Raw genomic sequence first — 14,500 nt, forward strand, 5'->3', positions numbered from 1 at the left:
GTAGGGGATCCAAACGCATGCACACATTTTACAGACAACTGGGGCTGGTGTGGCCCCTTTGTGAAAGTGTGGCAGCTGTGAACCAGGCGCAGTCCAAAACAGGTGTGGGACCAAAACGGCACCCCAGCCAGTGACGGTGCAACAGTGCTTTTGACGACTCCCCCATACTATACCTCCATATATTCATTATACATCTGCTGTTCCCTTTTTTGTCTTAACACAGCTGTCCATGGATCATTACACACACAGTACCTCATGAAGAGAAGCTACCCAGACAATTGATTTTTATCTTCAGTGGGCTGTAAGAACAAGAGCTCAAACTTAATGTTAAGTGAGAAAAGATGAAGAATTTTCCATAGAAGTGAGCACTAGAATGTCCTGCTTTGATATTTATGGTTTATTCACTAGGGCACAAGCTCATGAGATACACATTTAGGCCAGCAGCTGTCCTCTAAGGAGCTGACTTAAAAGTGCTGTGGAAGAAAAAGGATGGCTGGACAGAAAACAAGGGAGCGGGGTAGTTTCTCTCCTCATCTGTTACAATGGAAGGAATGGGGTTGTAAAATGCAGGCGAAATTGTGAATCACGACCTGATCACACCCTTTGAGATGAAGAGAACTGCTGAAGAAGAGCATGCAGGGCAGTTCTGGTCCGTAACCTCCAATAAAACGCAAGAGAGAACAGGAAAAAAAGAAATCTATCAATCAATTCAGTCAGTGAATGAATGAGTGTGGGATAGATGAATGCATGGATGAGAAAGATGGAGGATGGGGTAGTTATCTCATCCTGTCTTTTGGCTACCACATGGACAGATGCTTTGGAGGAAAGAGAGTGGAGACAAGCTTATGTCGGAGATCTGGGCTAGTCTTTATTATTCATTAACATCATTGATCTTAGACATGGATGGATAAGTAAGGGAAAATGTCCAGTCAGCTAGTCATTATTGCAAAATAAAGATCAACAGGGTGACCAGGACATTACACATATATATTTTGTCCTGAGAATGTTGTAATTGACCGATCAAAATCAAGAAACAGTGAGCCACGTAATAGGCAGAAACAATTAATTACCCAATATTGGATATCCCAAATATAATTTCTTTTTTTAAATAAATCCATACGTTTGCCTTCTATACCCACTCAATAAATTAAAGACATACATCTCAATTTACAACTGCCAAATCATTATTACTGTCAATATTTAATTAAAATTAATTACATTAACTCTAATTAAATTTTAGTTAGCATAAAATGTAATCTTCTGCATATACCCATAATTTATTATAATATATTTATATTTATAATGTAATTTAATGTGAAAACATATACCTACATTTTCTAGAAAACAGCTTAAATGTTTTCAATATCAATTTTATCAAATGAAATGAACCCTGCGCAGATGGGTTGGTTAAGCAAAGCTGTCTCAGCTGTGATCAATAAGTCGACTGATCAGGTTTAGGGGATGTGGGTGGTTCAGCATGCTTGTGAACATAATCAATACTGAGACTGAAGTCAAGGGTCTTGGTAAAAATGAGACAACAGAGAGTAAGTGTGAATGCCCTATAACGAAAGAAAAAAAAAAAAAAAGATTTTGCTGCCTTTTCAAATTAATCAAAAAGAGCTAAAGCAGCATGATTGCTATACATTTTGTCCTAACTTGATTTCATTGTGTTCAATCCACTTAAATTTTGAAAAAAAAAAATTGAAGTTTACTTTATCCATTTGTGTTGGGATTAGATGAGTGAGTTTTGTTGCATTAACTGAAACTGGGCGGTGGATTGTACCCAGCATACTCTGCATATGGCTGGATCAGGAAAGTAAATGTTGAAATTAAATGTTATTTTATGTGTTTTTGAGTGGGAAAGGAAAAGCCATGTTAATGTTTAATGTTTGTTATGTTTGACATTTAAAAGAGTTTCTGTTATGCTGAAGACTTTATGGTTACCATTGTGCTGAAGAGTAGAGCTTATGGTTACGTTGTGGATGACTGCATGTGCAAAGACTATGATGCATGAGGCTACATCCAATGAGTAATAGCTTTGCTAACGGCAGTGTAGAAACAAGTATCTTCCTACTTGTGCTGTGCGAGCTGCAAACAGTCTTTAAATTGTTCAGCATAACTGAATGTCAAATACAAATTTTCCATTACCTCAAAATCACAGACTTGAATATATTGGAATCTACACAATTTATTTCAACTGATATATATATATATCTCTGAACTGATTAATTGTTGCACATCCATATATATATAAAACCTTAAAAAATGAGTACAATCAAAAAACTATTTAGAACTAAGAAAACTAAGACAAAACTAAAACAACACCAAGGTAAAAAAAAAGAAAAAAAGAAAATAGACCAATAATATATAAGATAGAAAACACTGCTAAATATTGCAAGTTTAGTTCTCTCGACAAATATATTTGAACCATCACCTATTAAATTACTGGTAACAGTTTATTATCAACAACCTTAAATTCTCACAATGCATGAATTCATAGATAAAGAGAAGTGAAAGGAAAGCAACTACACAAAAAACAAGCCTGTCACAACTCAACTATCTGAAGAATGTAAAATGTACAGCAGTCTCTTCAGACTAAAAGAGATGTCAGTCATGTCAATGCCATCTTCCTAATCAAACATAAACTCCAACCCAAACACATGCACTATTCCCAGTGTTTCCCATACATGACCTAGACTGTGGTGGCCCGCCACATTCTAATTTGTCCCGTCAGAGTCTCAAAACTAAATGGAAATTAGGCCTGTCGTGATTATTAAATAACCGTCTGATAATTGCGCTCTCTTTAATACGGTAAAAGTGGGAGTCATAGAGTAAAAGAAATAGACTAGCACCAATTAAGTTTTCATGCACTATATTCAAAGTCATCTGAAGCCATTCCATAGCTTCATGTGAGGGACAGAAGAATGTGTACATAGTTAAATTTAGTTTATTGCCATTTCTGAACAATGTCATCATACTGGCTACAGGGTGTCTGTTAGATCGCTCAACACAAGGACTATGAACTGGCGTCACACGCACAATAACTGAAATATAAAAGTGAGAAGAAACATATGATTAATAAAATATTAGATGCAGATATACACAGGGATTCTCTTTGTGGCGTGAACTTTTCAATGCGCAGCGCAACTGCGCACTGTGATTCCACATTGCTTTAAGAACATTTTTCTTAGTTTGTGCTGCTGTGTTTTGAAGTGTTTCATATTATCATGGTTTTGCATAGATTATTAATATCCTATTTTGTTCTGTCGTATCTATCATATCTTGTTGCCCCATTAAAAAGCTGCACAATACATTTATTTTAATCTTACATTATTATAAATACATATAATTCTTTACATTCACATACATATTAATCTAATATATATATTTTTTAATTTCATAAGGATACAAATAGTAATTTTAAACATTTTATTAACATTTAGATCTTATAAAATTAACTGTGCAAAGTTTTTTTTTTTTTTTTCCTCTCAAGAGTTAGGCTAGAATATTTTTTTCTGCTGAATTATACACTCACCTAGTTTATTTATTTATTGGTATGCTTATGATTATATATTTTTATTCATTTGTTGTTTTTCTCTATAATGCATTCTGGATTGTTTAATAAATCAAAGAGTGACCATTAGTTCCACAAATACAGATGTATAGATACAGGCCCCTGCTAATTATTCTAGAAATAAATTAATTCAACAGAGGTAACCTCTTTTGCTACATATTTTTAATGGTTTAAATGTATACTCTACATGTTTGACCACTTATGAACGATCATTTAGCCTACTATATGTTGTGTATGTGACTAATGTGCCCTACCATCACCAATAAATAAATTACTATTAGAGCACAAAATTGTTTACAAGAGAAAACATTTCTTCATTGACCTAGTCACTTAATTTTGCTCTCAGAATGCAGCAGATTTATGCATTTAAATTTAAAATGTACAAAATTTGGCATCCTATGGGAAACACGGATTCCTTTATCTTCTGTGAGAATGACAACAAAAAGAATCACCTAAAATCCTCAACACAGCCATTCCCAGCAACAAAAACTGAATTTCAAGTAACCATTTTCCAGCTAAATCCATCAGAAGGCATGACACAGCAGGTTTGAGTCAAGACAGCTCTCTCGTGATAAGGTGTGGCGGCACCACTGGCAGAAAAATATTTAAACGTTCTTTCACTTCCCTTTTCTGGCATGTCAAGACTTCTTCTGTTTTTTTGGGAAAATGAATTCTCTTAGGGTATAAAAAGATTTGCATATGCAATTAAAAACGAAACTCAGAACCTGTTAATTAATTAATACTACAGCTCTGTTCCAAGACCTAGAGAGCTGACATGCCATCTATACATCCAGGTTCACGTGAGATCTCTACTGTGGACTTCTGCACAAGTTTCAAAGGTGATGTCAAATGCCGTTTTTATTGTATTTGTCCAAGTAGAAAGTTGGAAAGAGAAAGCTATTTAATGAAACTCACAACTGATATATAACACAGCTTTGCCATTGGCCGAATCAGCTGTGGATCAGTGCATTAGGAAAAAGCATCAGGTTTCCTCTACAAACAAAACAACTCACAAATTATTTACTATGGCTGGCGATTTTCTTTGTAGACTAATTAGAACAAGGAAAATAGAGCATATAAACAACACTAAGCATACAGGTCTAAAATGAAGTTTCAGCACATGGGAGATGGTTAATGGGAAGCATAATTCCTACCCAAGGCTACACTGATTAAATTCATTAAGTAAATTGAAATAAACTTAAGACAGATTCAAAATACCACGTGGAGAGCAGTGTCTGTGTTTTTGTTATGCTAATATCATTCAGTGTTCAGCGACACAAGATCAAGGTAAAATTCTTGGACTATCAGCAAGATAAACAGAGTCAGGGCTAAATCACAGCAGCAGTATAAAGAACGAGGAGCGCAAACACAAAGCGTAAATACTATAGAAACAAACAGGTCACCGTAACAAGAAGTGGAGCTATGTAACCCAATCCGGACCATTATGAGACAGTAATGCCTTCCTCCAATTGTCTGAGCACAGAACAATACCATGATGACCTTCTTTTGGTTCTGTATGTATAAAGGTTGAACATTTGCTGCCTAGGGTGACAGGATTTTACAACACTCACTTCAGGACGTTAACACACTGCCCTAAAGGTGAGACCTCGTAGCATTCAAATAAACAAACTACAAATCTCAAAGAGATAATATAGAATAAATACAAAGATAATCCACTAGAGCATGACAGGATAAATTGCATTACTAGTTCTCAGTTTTGAATGCGAGAACGATAAGAACAAGCTGATCTTCAAAGGGAAAACATCGCTCAAGAATAATAAACAGCATAATCCTTTAAACTGGCAAGTTTGAAATGATAAAACAGAAAGAGAATTGACTTTCGTCAAAATTCGAGTCTGGGTTTATGACAAGTGATTGTAGTGTTTCATCATACAAAACTGTAAATAATGTTTTCAAACAGAATTCCCAAATTAACTCCTGCCTGCCATTGGTCACTTAAACAGATAGTCCCGGCCCCCCCTCAAATCATGTCATTGGTTGAGCCAGCATTGCTATGTTAGGGTTGGCTGGAGTGCTCCAACAAACACAGCAATGTTTTGCTATCACCACAGTGTTTACATTTTTCACCAGAAAATCTACGAGTCAATCTACGAATGGCTCACTTCTAGCCATCGCTGCACTTTAAACTGGGATAGGAAAAAGTGTTTTAACACTAACAATATTACACAAATATCATCTTTCATATCTTAGCTCAGTCTCAATCCTTTGTACTGGTAAACAGCGAATGTCAAACTGCTCAAAACGTGTACTAAACAGTTTAGCAATAAGCACTGTCAAATTCCAGAGGGTTGGTGTGGATTTATTTCTCGGTTTAATGCGCATCACCAGGAGTATCATCGTTCAGAAAGCTATAAAACACATTGTCTTTTCACTTTAGTGTCATACAGCCGACATCTGCCTTAAAAAAAAAAAAAAAAATAAGGAAAAGACATTTGGGCGAATCTTGAGGTGTTCTGAGTTAATGCTTCATGTTTCAGATGAATAACCTTTCTAGTCAAGTACGACTTGACTGCTTTTCTCATTACGATCACTGGAGAGACAGCCTGTTTGTGGGGTGAGACAAGAGAGAGAGAGACAAAGAAGGTAAAGATCTCATCTTACCTCGTGTTCCAGTTGCAATGTCAGCCACTTTCTGGAAAGCGTCTAGGAATGAGCTAGTGACGATGATTGTTGTCCTGAATGACAGAAAAAAAAAAAAAAAAGAATTTGTTTGTAGGAAAAACCCACAAGCAAAGTGGCTTTGACTGGATTCTTGCTAACAGTCGGTATATCATGACAAATATTTCCACTGACAGATTTTTGGAGCTTGCACCAGGAGAGATGCAGGAGCCAATGTTAACAGCACAGCAGACAGCAATACTCAGGATGAATGACATTTAAATACCTGTAGATGCTGATAACTACAGTGCAACGTACTACAAAACAATCTACATACTTTTAACATTTTCTTCGCTAATTGTGTGGGGAAACTGGAATTTTGCAAAAAGGGTTTAGATAAATATGGCAAAAACTTCAATAAATGGAAGTGACAGTACAAAAGTCATACTCGTGAACAAAACCAAATACAGTTCTAACACAAATGCAGTCTACACTGAAATGTTAAATTGATTAAAATCTGATTCTAGACCAGCAATCTGTGCTGACATATTAAACTGTGGCCAGGGGTGGGCAATATGGCAAAAATATCATATCAAGATTTTTTTTTTTTAGGCAGGATCCACAATTTTAATCACAATTCTTTTTTGTGATGGTTTTTAAGACTATTGCAAGTCACTGAGCAGCACAGCCAAACTAATTTCCCTTAAATATGCACTGATTCTTATTAAAGCTACTAAATAAAGTTATTTAGTCAAGAGCAGGAAGTGATTTTCTCTTTGTCTTTTTAGGCTGCGGTCACTTTAAGAACAAATGCACGGATCTAATACACAGACACGCATCTGATTTTTTCCCAACTCTTTACAGTCACTGAAGACATAACTGACTGTGTTTATGTAAACCCTGTATGTATTTGACAGTTTAAGCGCAATAAGACAGAAAAGAGAGTTCAGTACTCACACGCTGTGTGACAAGCTTTTAGTGCGTGCGCTTTCAGGTGAACACACTCAGAAAAGTTTATGTTAGAATAGCGTGTGAATGAAAAGTTTAACTGGCAAGGCTTTCAAATGCATGCAAATAAAAAAAACTTTGTGACTGCGATAAACTGCAATGTCATGTGCACGTAACCCTACCACTGTGTTATATGATGTACATCGCGTTGAACAGTATGCTGAGACAGCGCTGCCAGAACTGCAACTGATAGAAGGTGCACTGTAGCATGATACTACGATCTCTACCTGTGGCCATGAAATAAAGTGCTCGTGTGTTGAATTCTCAATCCTACTTGATTTGACATTAGACAAATTCTTATCTATATGTATAAAGCTTAAATATACTAAATCATTTGATTAGAAAGTGAAAAATATCTATAACCTTCTCATGGGTCAGAATATGGAAAACGGTCCGAGCCACTCAATGGAAAGAGTTCAACGTGTTCATCGAAGGGGACACGGGCACATACTGACAGGGTCAATGGTGCCATTGTAGGGATCCATTCACAGCCTTCATTCTGAAGAGAGAGATCTCAGCTTATCAGAGAGAGCTCTGTGGTATCAGGTGATACGAACTACAAAGTACAGCCTTTCAGCAAATCCCCCACCTCCCCACAGCGGCCCCCCAAGTCCTGCAAAAGCTTTTGTGCATGATAGGTAGGCTCGCAACAGACATCGCTTTAAAAACAGACATCTCTTTTTAATTCTGGTTGTAGGAACAGAGGTTGGGTTAATGGTAGGGATCCCCTGGAAAAATATGTTACTGGTTACCCTCCTTTTGAAGAGCACTATTAAACTGAATAGTTCTGAATATATATCCTGGTTGGATTAACTATGTTTAGAGCTGTTAAAATAGAGACATGTCACAGCGGTCGGCTGTTGGATGACTAGTCACCTACTCATATTGGTTTCATTATATTCTACAGACAGTACACAACTACAGACAGAACTTCAAACCCCCAAGAAATCATCCAAATAAATTAATTAAAAAACTGTGAACCAGTTCATAATTATAATAGGTGTATCCCAGTTTAATGGCACTTTAAAGGTGGCTCAGTACGGTTATACCGGACATACAGCAGTTAGTTTGAATTAAGATTTAAAGCAGCCATCCCCAAACCAGCTAGTCTAGTATCTATATTTGCATGTACTGTGATGTTGTTCAACTTAGACATACCGTGTCCATGATATACTGCAATGGGTACATATTACCTAACACTCTGTTTACAAAAACACTTACAATGCCCCAAGTCATGAGGAACTTTAAAAAACAGTCCCTGATCAGCTCTTGGCAGTCCAGACGGAGGAGCTGGCAATGGTAATGGTGTGTGTGAGTGGAGCGTGTTTGATGTTTATCTGTAGGAATGGAGTGGACCTTTGGGAGGGTCATTAGCCTGTTTACTCTCCAGGGACAGAACAGAGAGGTCAGGCAGAGGGGACTTGCTGTAAAAAATGGAACCAGGGCTAACCTAAAAGATAATTCCCTCCCTTGGTAAGTCTTTCTGTATTGTATTGATTAGAGTACCAACTAGGTATGCTCCTGTCAGAATAAATGCCAATTTTAATCTGCCACAAATTAACACAAGGGATAAATGTACAGTCTGTGCAATGGGTTGTACCATTGCGTACCTTGGTGTTGATCAATAGGTCAACAAATCATTGGACAAAGAAATAGATTGTGAAAATTAGACATGACGTAGTCAGAACAAAATCACTATTTGCCCCATTTAGTTGCTTAATTTTAATACAAGTTCATGGTCACCAATGTCACCAAGCCCTCTTAAACCTGTTACACACCAAAGAGAAATCAGAGAACTAGTGGCGATGAAAGCCTATGGTGGTGTTGACTCGCGTCGGCTGCATCTGGGCAAAAAAGTTGCGCTTAAACTAGAGCTGCACGATTAATCTAAAATAAACCACATGCGCACACTCTTTGGCAAAGGCTGTGATTTTTTTATGCGCAGCTTCTCAGTAAAGCACGGCTCTGTGATCAGTAGTAAATGCTTATCCACCTGAAAGCCAGAGGGCACTCTCATGTAGAAACTCCAAATATGCCCAACAGAAGTACGATATAACGCACATCATTCCAGGAAATCCCTATGGGCTTCATACTATCGCTGTAGCTCAATAAACAGAAGATTGAAATGCTTTGATTAAACATGACTAATAAACAAGACTATGACAATATACGGTTTATCCGAGTTCTTCAAGACTTCTTGGGTATTTTCATGATAATAAAGTATATTTATACTTCAATGCTAATAAACATAGCCTTTATCACTTTAATCACTTATTATGAAGTGAATAAATTGTCTTTTGTCAGGAAAGATGTTTGACTTGTGCTGTGTTTTCAAATGCACATTATAAGTGACTCAAACACAGAGTTTTCAGCATTTACTACTGATTACAGAGCCATGCTTCATGCACAAGCTGCGCATAGAAAAGAAAAAAAAAATTCACAGCCTTTGCAATTTCATAATCACACTAAGAAAAATTAGTTTAAGCGCAATTTCATGTTAATTGCGATTTATCATGCAGCCCTAGCTGGAACACACTGCAATAAGTACAGCCGATGGCCAACAAGAAAGTACGTTCATGTGCCTACATGAGAGATAATAACGGTCCACAACAGCAGATGACAGTAGACTCTATTAGTCATTCAAAAAAGGGAACATGAATTAGGAATGTGAATATACAAACTGTAAACAAAGCAGCACTTAAAGATAAAGATGTAGGTACATTTATTGATTTTTCGTTGTTATTCTCGTGCACTAATTTACAAAGGTGAACAGCCAATCAGAATGATCTCTTTTCTCGACGGACTAACGCCAATTCAACATGTTCAATTGGCCGGACTAAAGCCGATATGTGGAACACACCACAAAAACTAGCCCGACCGACGCTCATCATCTACTCGCCACTGGCTGACGGCCGAAAATCGGTTTGGTGTGTCCCCGGCACTTACTTTATGACTCCTCCCTCCAAACATTTGGCTCCATTCTAGTATATAACACCTACTTTTCAAGATCCAATCAATTTGTGACAGATTAAATGAAGTCCTGTTCTATTTTGCTATAGAAGTAGCAAATTGAATGTCATACTGACTCTAAGACAGTACAACCCATTGAATTAACTATACATCCTCATTTTAATGTGGCACCTTTCCTAATTATCTGCATTTAAATGTCTCTGCTTCTGAATCATCTCTTTATTCCTTTAAATAAAGTTCCCTTCTTTCTTCATCACTGCCTCTTCATTGCCTTTTTGGATCCTTTAAAATACATTTTTCTCAAATGTTCCTTCTTACACTGGATGAAAAATCCTTCCTGAATGATGTAATAATCAAGCACATTTCCTGCTTTCGAAACAAGATTATCATAATTATTCCACATTCAAGGAAGTGTGTAATGCAGGAAGCCTGTTCTTACCTTAACTGAGATTGCAGCTTAGCCCCTTTGGTGACAAAGTCCTCCCAAGCAGGATAACTCGCCTACAGAACAAATAGAGAGTGAATAAGAGAGGTTAGTCAGGGCAAACCAGAGTAAATCATTACACTTTACCCACAGCTCATCTCATGTCCACAAGCAATATTTATTTTGTTTCTTTAAAAGATGATCGGTTATTACTGACTACATTCATATAAATCTTTGTTTTTGGATATGGATATCGATATGCCCCAAAGTTTAATATTTAGAGTTATGAGTTTATTGAAATGCCTAAAAAAAAAAATCCCTTAAAAAGTGCATGAGGATGAAAACTTTCTGAGATCACATGAGAGGAAGCAGTCATTCATGTACATGGTGTTTACACCAAAAACAGCCTAGGCAACTCAAGTCTTCACAAGGTGACTGGTAGGCAACAACAATGATGAATAATACAGCAATTACAACAGGTTGTCAGATCAAACAACTTTTCTGACTATCTGGTTGTGCCACAAATGCAACAGAGTTTAATTACTAGATTGATTACATAACTACAAATTAAAAGAGGTGCAGAAAGTATTGTTCAACTGCATGTCATGTAAACCAGGTACAACATTCCCAAACTTTTAATGACCTAATCTGATGTCACTCAACAAGTTGTCATTTCACAGCATCACAGACTACTAGCATAAATCAGAACATCTTTGTCTTGTTTCCTTAGTACAGTAGTCTCTGTCTCATTAATGATCACACTCTGACCTAAGGTTGTTTCTTTGCCCCGGGGTTTATTAAATCTAATCCAAAATCAAGCTAATTCTATTTGCAACAAGGGGTATCAGTAACAGCTGATCCTGCTTATGAAAAATCTTATAAAATGCTGACTTGTTTATTTTCATAAACAGGATAAATATACTTTATAAAAAAAATGCACCTATAAATTGCATTGGTGAAACGTTATCTGCCACATGACATTTCATGAAATTAATCCAATGGTGAAGCAAGTGACAGGGTTCAAAAATGTGAAAAATCTCCAATACAGCAAATCTTGCGACATATTGACCCACTTTGTTTTTGAGTACAAGATACACTGCTCTGATTACATATAAATTTCATAACTTGACAGTTACTTTTTGTCCCCTTAAATACCTTTAATGCAGTTAGCTTCACAGCAAAAAAGTAGCTAACTACTTAAAAATAATAATAAAAAAAAAAAAAAGGCTTCTCCAACACTGCTAATAAAAGTATTTTAACGCAGTGACACAAACAGTATTTTTGGGCGGTCTTTGTCTTTAGCCTAAACACATTACTGAAATAGGAACAACAGTCTGAATTGAATTAAATCTGAATAATTGTGTGCTTTTGTACCCTCTACAGTTGAAAAATAAAGCAAATCTTCCATCTAATCACTAAAAATACACATACCAGGAAATGCTTTATAAGGAGGCCATAAAATATAATCGCCTTGAAGTGGTATACATTCTTCTTACTTGTGGAAGGCAACAAGATATCTCAGCAATAAAAGCACATGATCAGAATAATGATTGTTCCAGAATTGAACTGAAATGTGAGGTAATGATACAAGACCAAAACTTGGTAGTTACACTGTAGCATATACACAACCATTTTTGAATGATCAAAAGTGACAAGATAATAAAAATAATTGTGTGGATTATTCATATTTCCAATGTCCTCGTGAAAAATTTCAACCTAATTCACAACATGTGGATTTGTTGGATGGATTTGTTCACAAACTTGTTCGAATGTTAATGAATTTGGAGTATTCTACAAACCCGATTCCAAAAAGTTGGGAAATTGTACAAATTGTGTATAAAAACAGAATGCAATGATGTGGAAGTTTCAAATTTCAATGTTTTATTCAGAATACAACATAGATGACATATCAAATGGTTTAAACTGAGAAAATGTATCATTTTAAGGGAAAAATAAGTTGATTTTAAATTTCATGGCATCAACACATCTCAAAAAAGTTGGGACAAGGCCATGTTTACCACTGTGTGGCATCCCCTTTTTGATGCAGTATGTGGTCTGGCATTGTCATGTTGGAAAATGCAAGGTCTTCCCTGAAAGAGACGACATCTGGATGGGAGCATATGTTGTTCTAGAACTTGGATATACTTTTCAGCATTGATGGTGCCTTTCCAGATGTGTAAGCTGCCCATGCCACACGCACTCATGCAACCCCATACCATCAGAGATGCAGGCTTCTGAACTGTCCTCTTTAGTCCGGATGACATGGCGTCCCAATTTTCCAAAAAGAGCTTCAAATTTTGATTCGTCTGACCACAGAACAGTTTTCCACTTTGCCACAGTCCATTTTAAATGAGCCTTGGCCCAGAGAAAATGCCTGCGCTTCTGGATCATGTTTAGATATGGCTTATTTTTTGACTTATAGAGTTTTAGCCGGCAACCGCGAATGGCACGGTGGATTGTGTTCACCGACAATGTTTTCTGGAAGTATTCCTGAGCCCATGTTGTGATTTCCATTACAGTAGCATTCCTGTATGTGATGCAGTGCCGTCTAAGGGCCAGAAGATCACGTGCATCCAGTATGGTTTTCCAGCCTTGACCCTTACACACAGAGATTGTTCCAGATTCTCTGAATCTTTAGATGATATTATGCAATGTAGATGATGATAACTTCAAACTCTTTGCAATTTTTCTCTGAGAAACTCCTTTCTGATATTGCTCCACTATTTTTCGCAGCATCGGGGGAATTGGTGATCCTCTGCCGATCTTGACTTCTGAGAGACACTGCCACTCTGAGAGGCTCTTTTTATACCCAATCATGTTGCCAATTGACCTAATAAGTTGCAAATTGGTCCTCCAGCTGTTCCTTATATGTACATTTAACTTTCCCGGTACATATGTACATTGCTACCTGTCCCAACTTTTTTTAGAATGTTTAGCTCTCATGAGATCCAAAATAAGCCAATATTTGGCATGACATTTCAAAATGTCAAACTTTCAACATTAGATATGTTATCTATATTATATTGTGAATAAAATATAAGTTAAAGGTGCTCTAAGCAATCCTGGGTGGAGTAACTTCCTGTTGACGTTCGAAGTGTTGTCAAACAAAACAGAGGCTAGCTAGACCCTCCCTCCTCCTCACCCTCCCCTCCATGCTTCCTGAAACAGTCATGAACATGCATTTAAAATCATTCTTGTCGGTTATTGGCTGGAGCATGTTTATTATGATTCGTGGTCCAGGTTGCACCAGTTTGTTTTTATTGCCGTTTTTTCGGAGCTTGTGGCAACTACAGAGACCGCGTTTTTTTTACAGTGTGTTCAGGGGACAGGCAGCTAGCAGATAGTGAGGAGATGTTTGCTGTATGTGACAAAAAATGTTTTGGCCTAAAAACGCGTGACATCGCTTTTCATTGATTGAGAATCACTTTGAAGCAGTCTGAAGCGCTGTTGCACGAGCTTGTAGAACGCGCAACGGTGTCGCCTTGTGACTTTGCAAAATGCAGCGCCCGTGGGAATGTTAGCTGGAGTAAACAGTTCTGACGCGCACATAACAAGCAGGTACGAAACAACTAGTTAATCGATCGCGGATGGTTTCATTATCTTGGGCGCATATAAAAGTATAAGAGGATAAAAATAATAAAAGCAAAAATGTGTCTCCAAATATACTTGGGCGGCCATTAATATACCTGGGTGGCCGCCCCAGTAAAGTCTATGTGTGGGAAGCACTGACTTCTTTTGCACTTTAATTTGTTTGAAAATTTTACTTTATATATTTTTTGTGTATTGTATTATTGTATTTACACATTCAGTTCTTTTTGTCATTACAAAAAGAGTTCTTAAACCTGTTATAGCCTACTTTGACAACACTTTTTTTTTTGCAACTTAATTCAATATCATGATAATAC

The 14,500-nt window shown here is 36.9% G+C and overlaps 1 protein-coding gene across 5 annotated transcripts in view; it reads right to left on the reverse strand.

Moving 5' to 3' along the window:
* mtss1 (MTSS I-BAR domain containing 1) overlaps positions 1-14,500 on the reverse strand; it is a 64,740-nt gene that overhangs the window by 37,996 nt on the left and 12,244 nt on the right. For 3 of the 5 annotated variants that reach the window (XM_067373784.1, XM_067373782.1, XM_067373781.1), the window contains exons 2-3: positions 10,611-10,672; positions 6,197-6,270 (exon numbers count right to left, since the gene is read on the reverse strand). In XM_067373784.1, coding sequence (XP_067229885.1) covers positions 6,197-6,270; positions 10,611-10,672 — 136 coding nt within the window. Of the gene's footprint in view, positions 1-6,196; positions 6,271-6,388; positions 7,701-10,610; positions 10,673-14,500 lie in introns of those variants that run through there. The other 2 variants (XM_067373783.1, XM_067373785.1) reach the window with 2 other exon arrangements.

Source organism: Chanodichthys erythropterus, chromosome 21, assembly GCF_024489055.1.
Source record: "Chanodichthys erythropterus isolate Z2021 chromosome 21, ASM2448905v1, whole genome shotgun sequence".
Taxonomy (NCBI): domain Eukaryota; kingdom Metazoa; phylum Chordata; class Actinopteri; order Cypriniformes; family Xenocyprididae; genus Chanodichthys; species Chanodichthys erythropterus.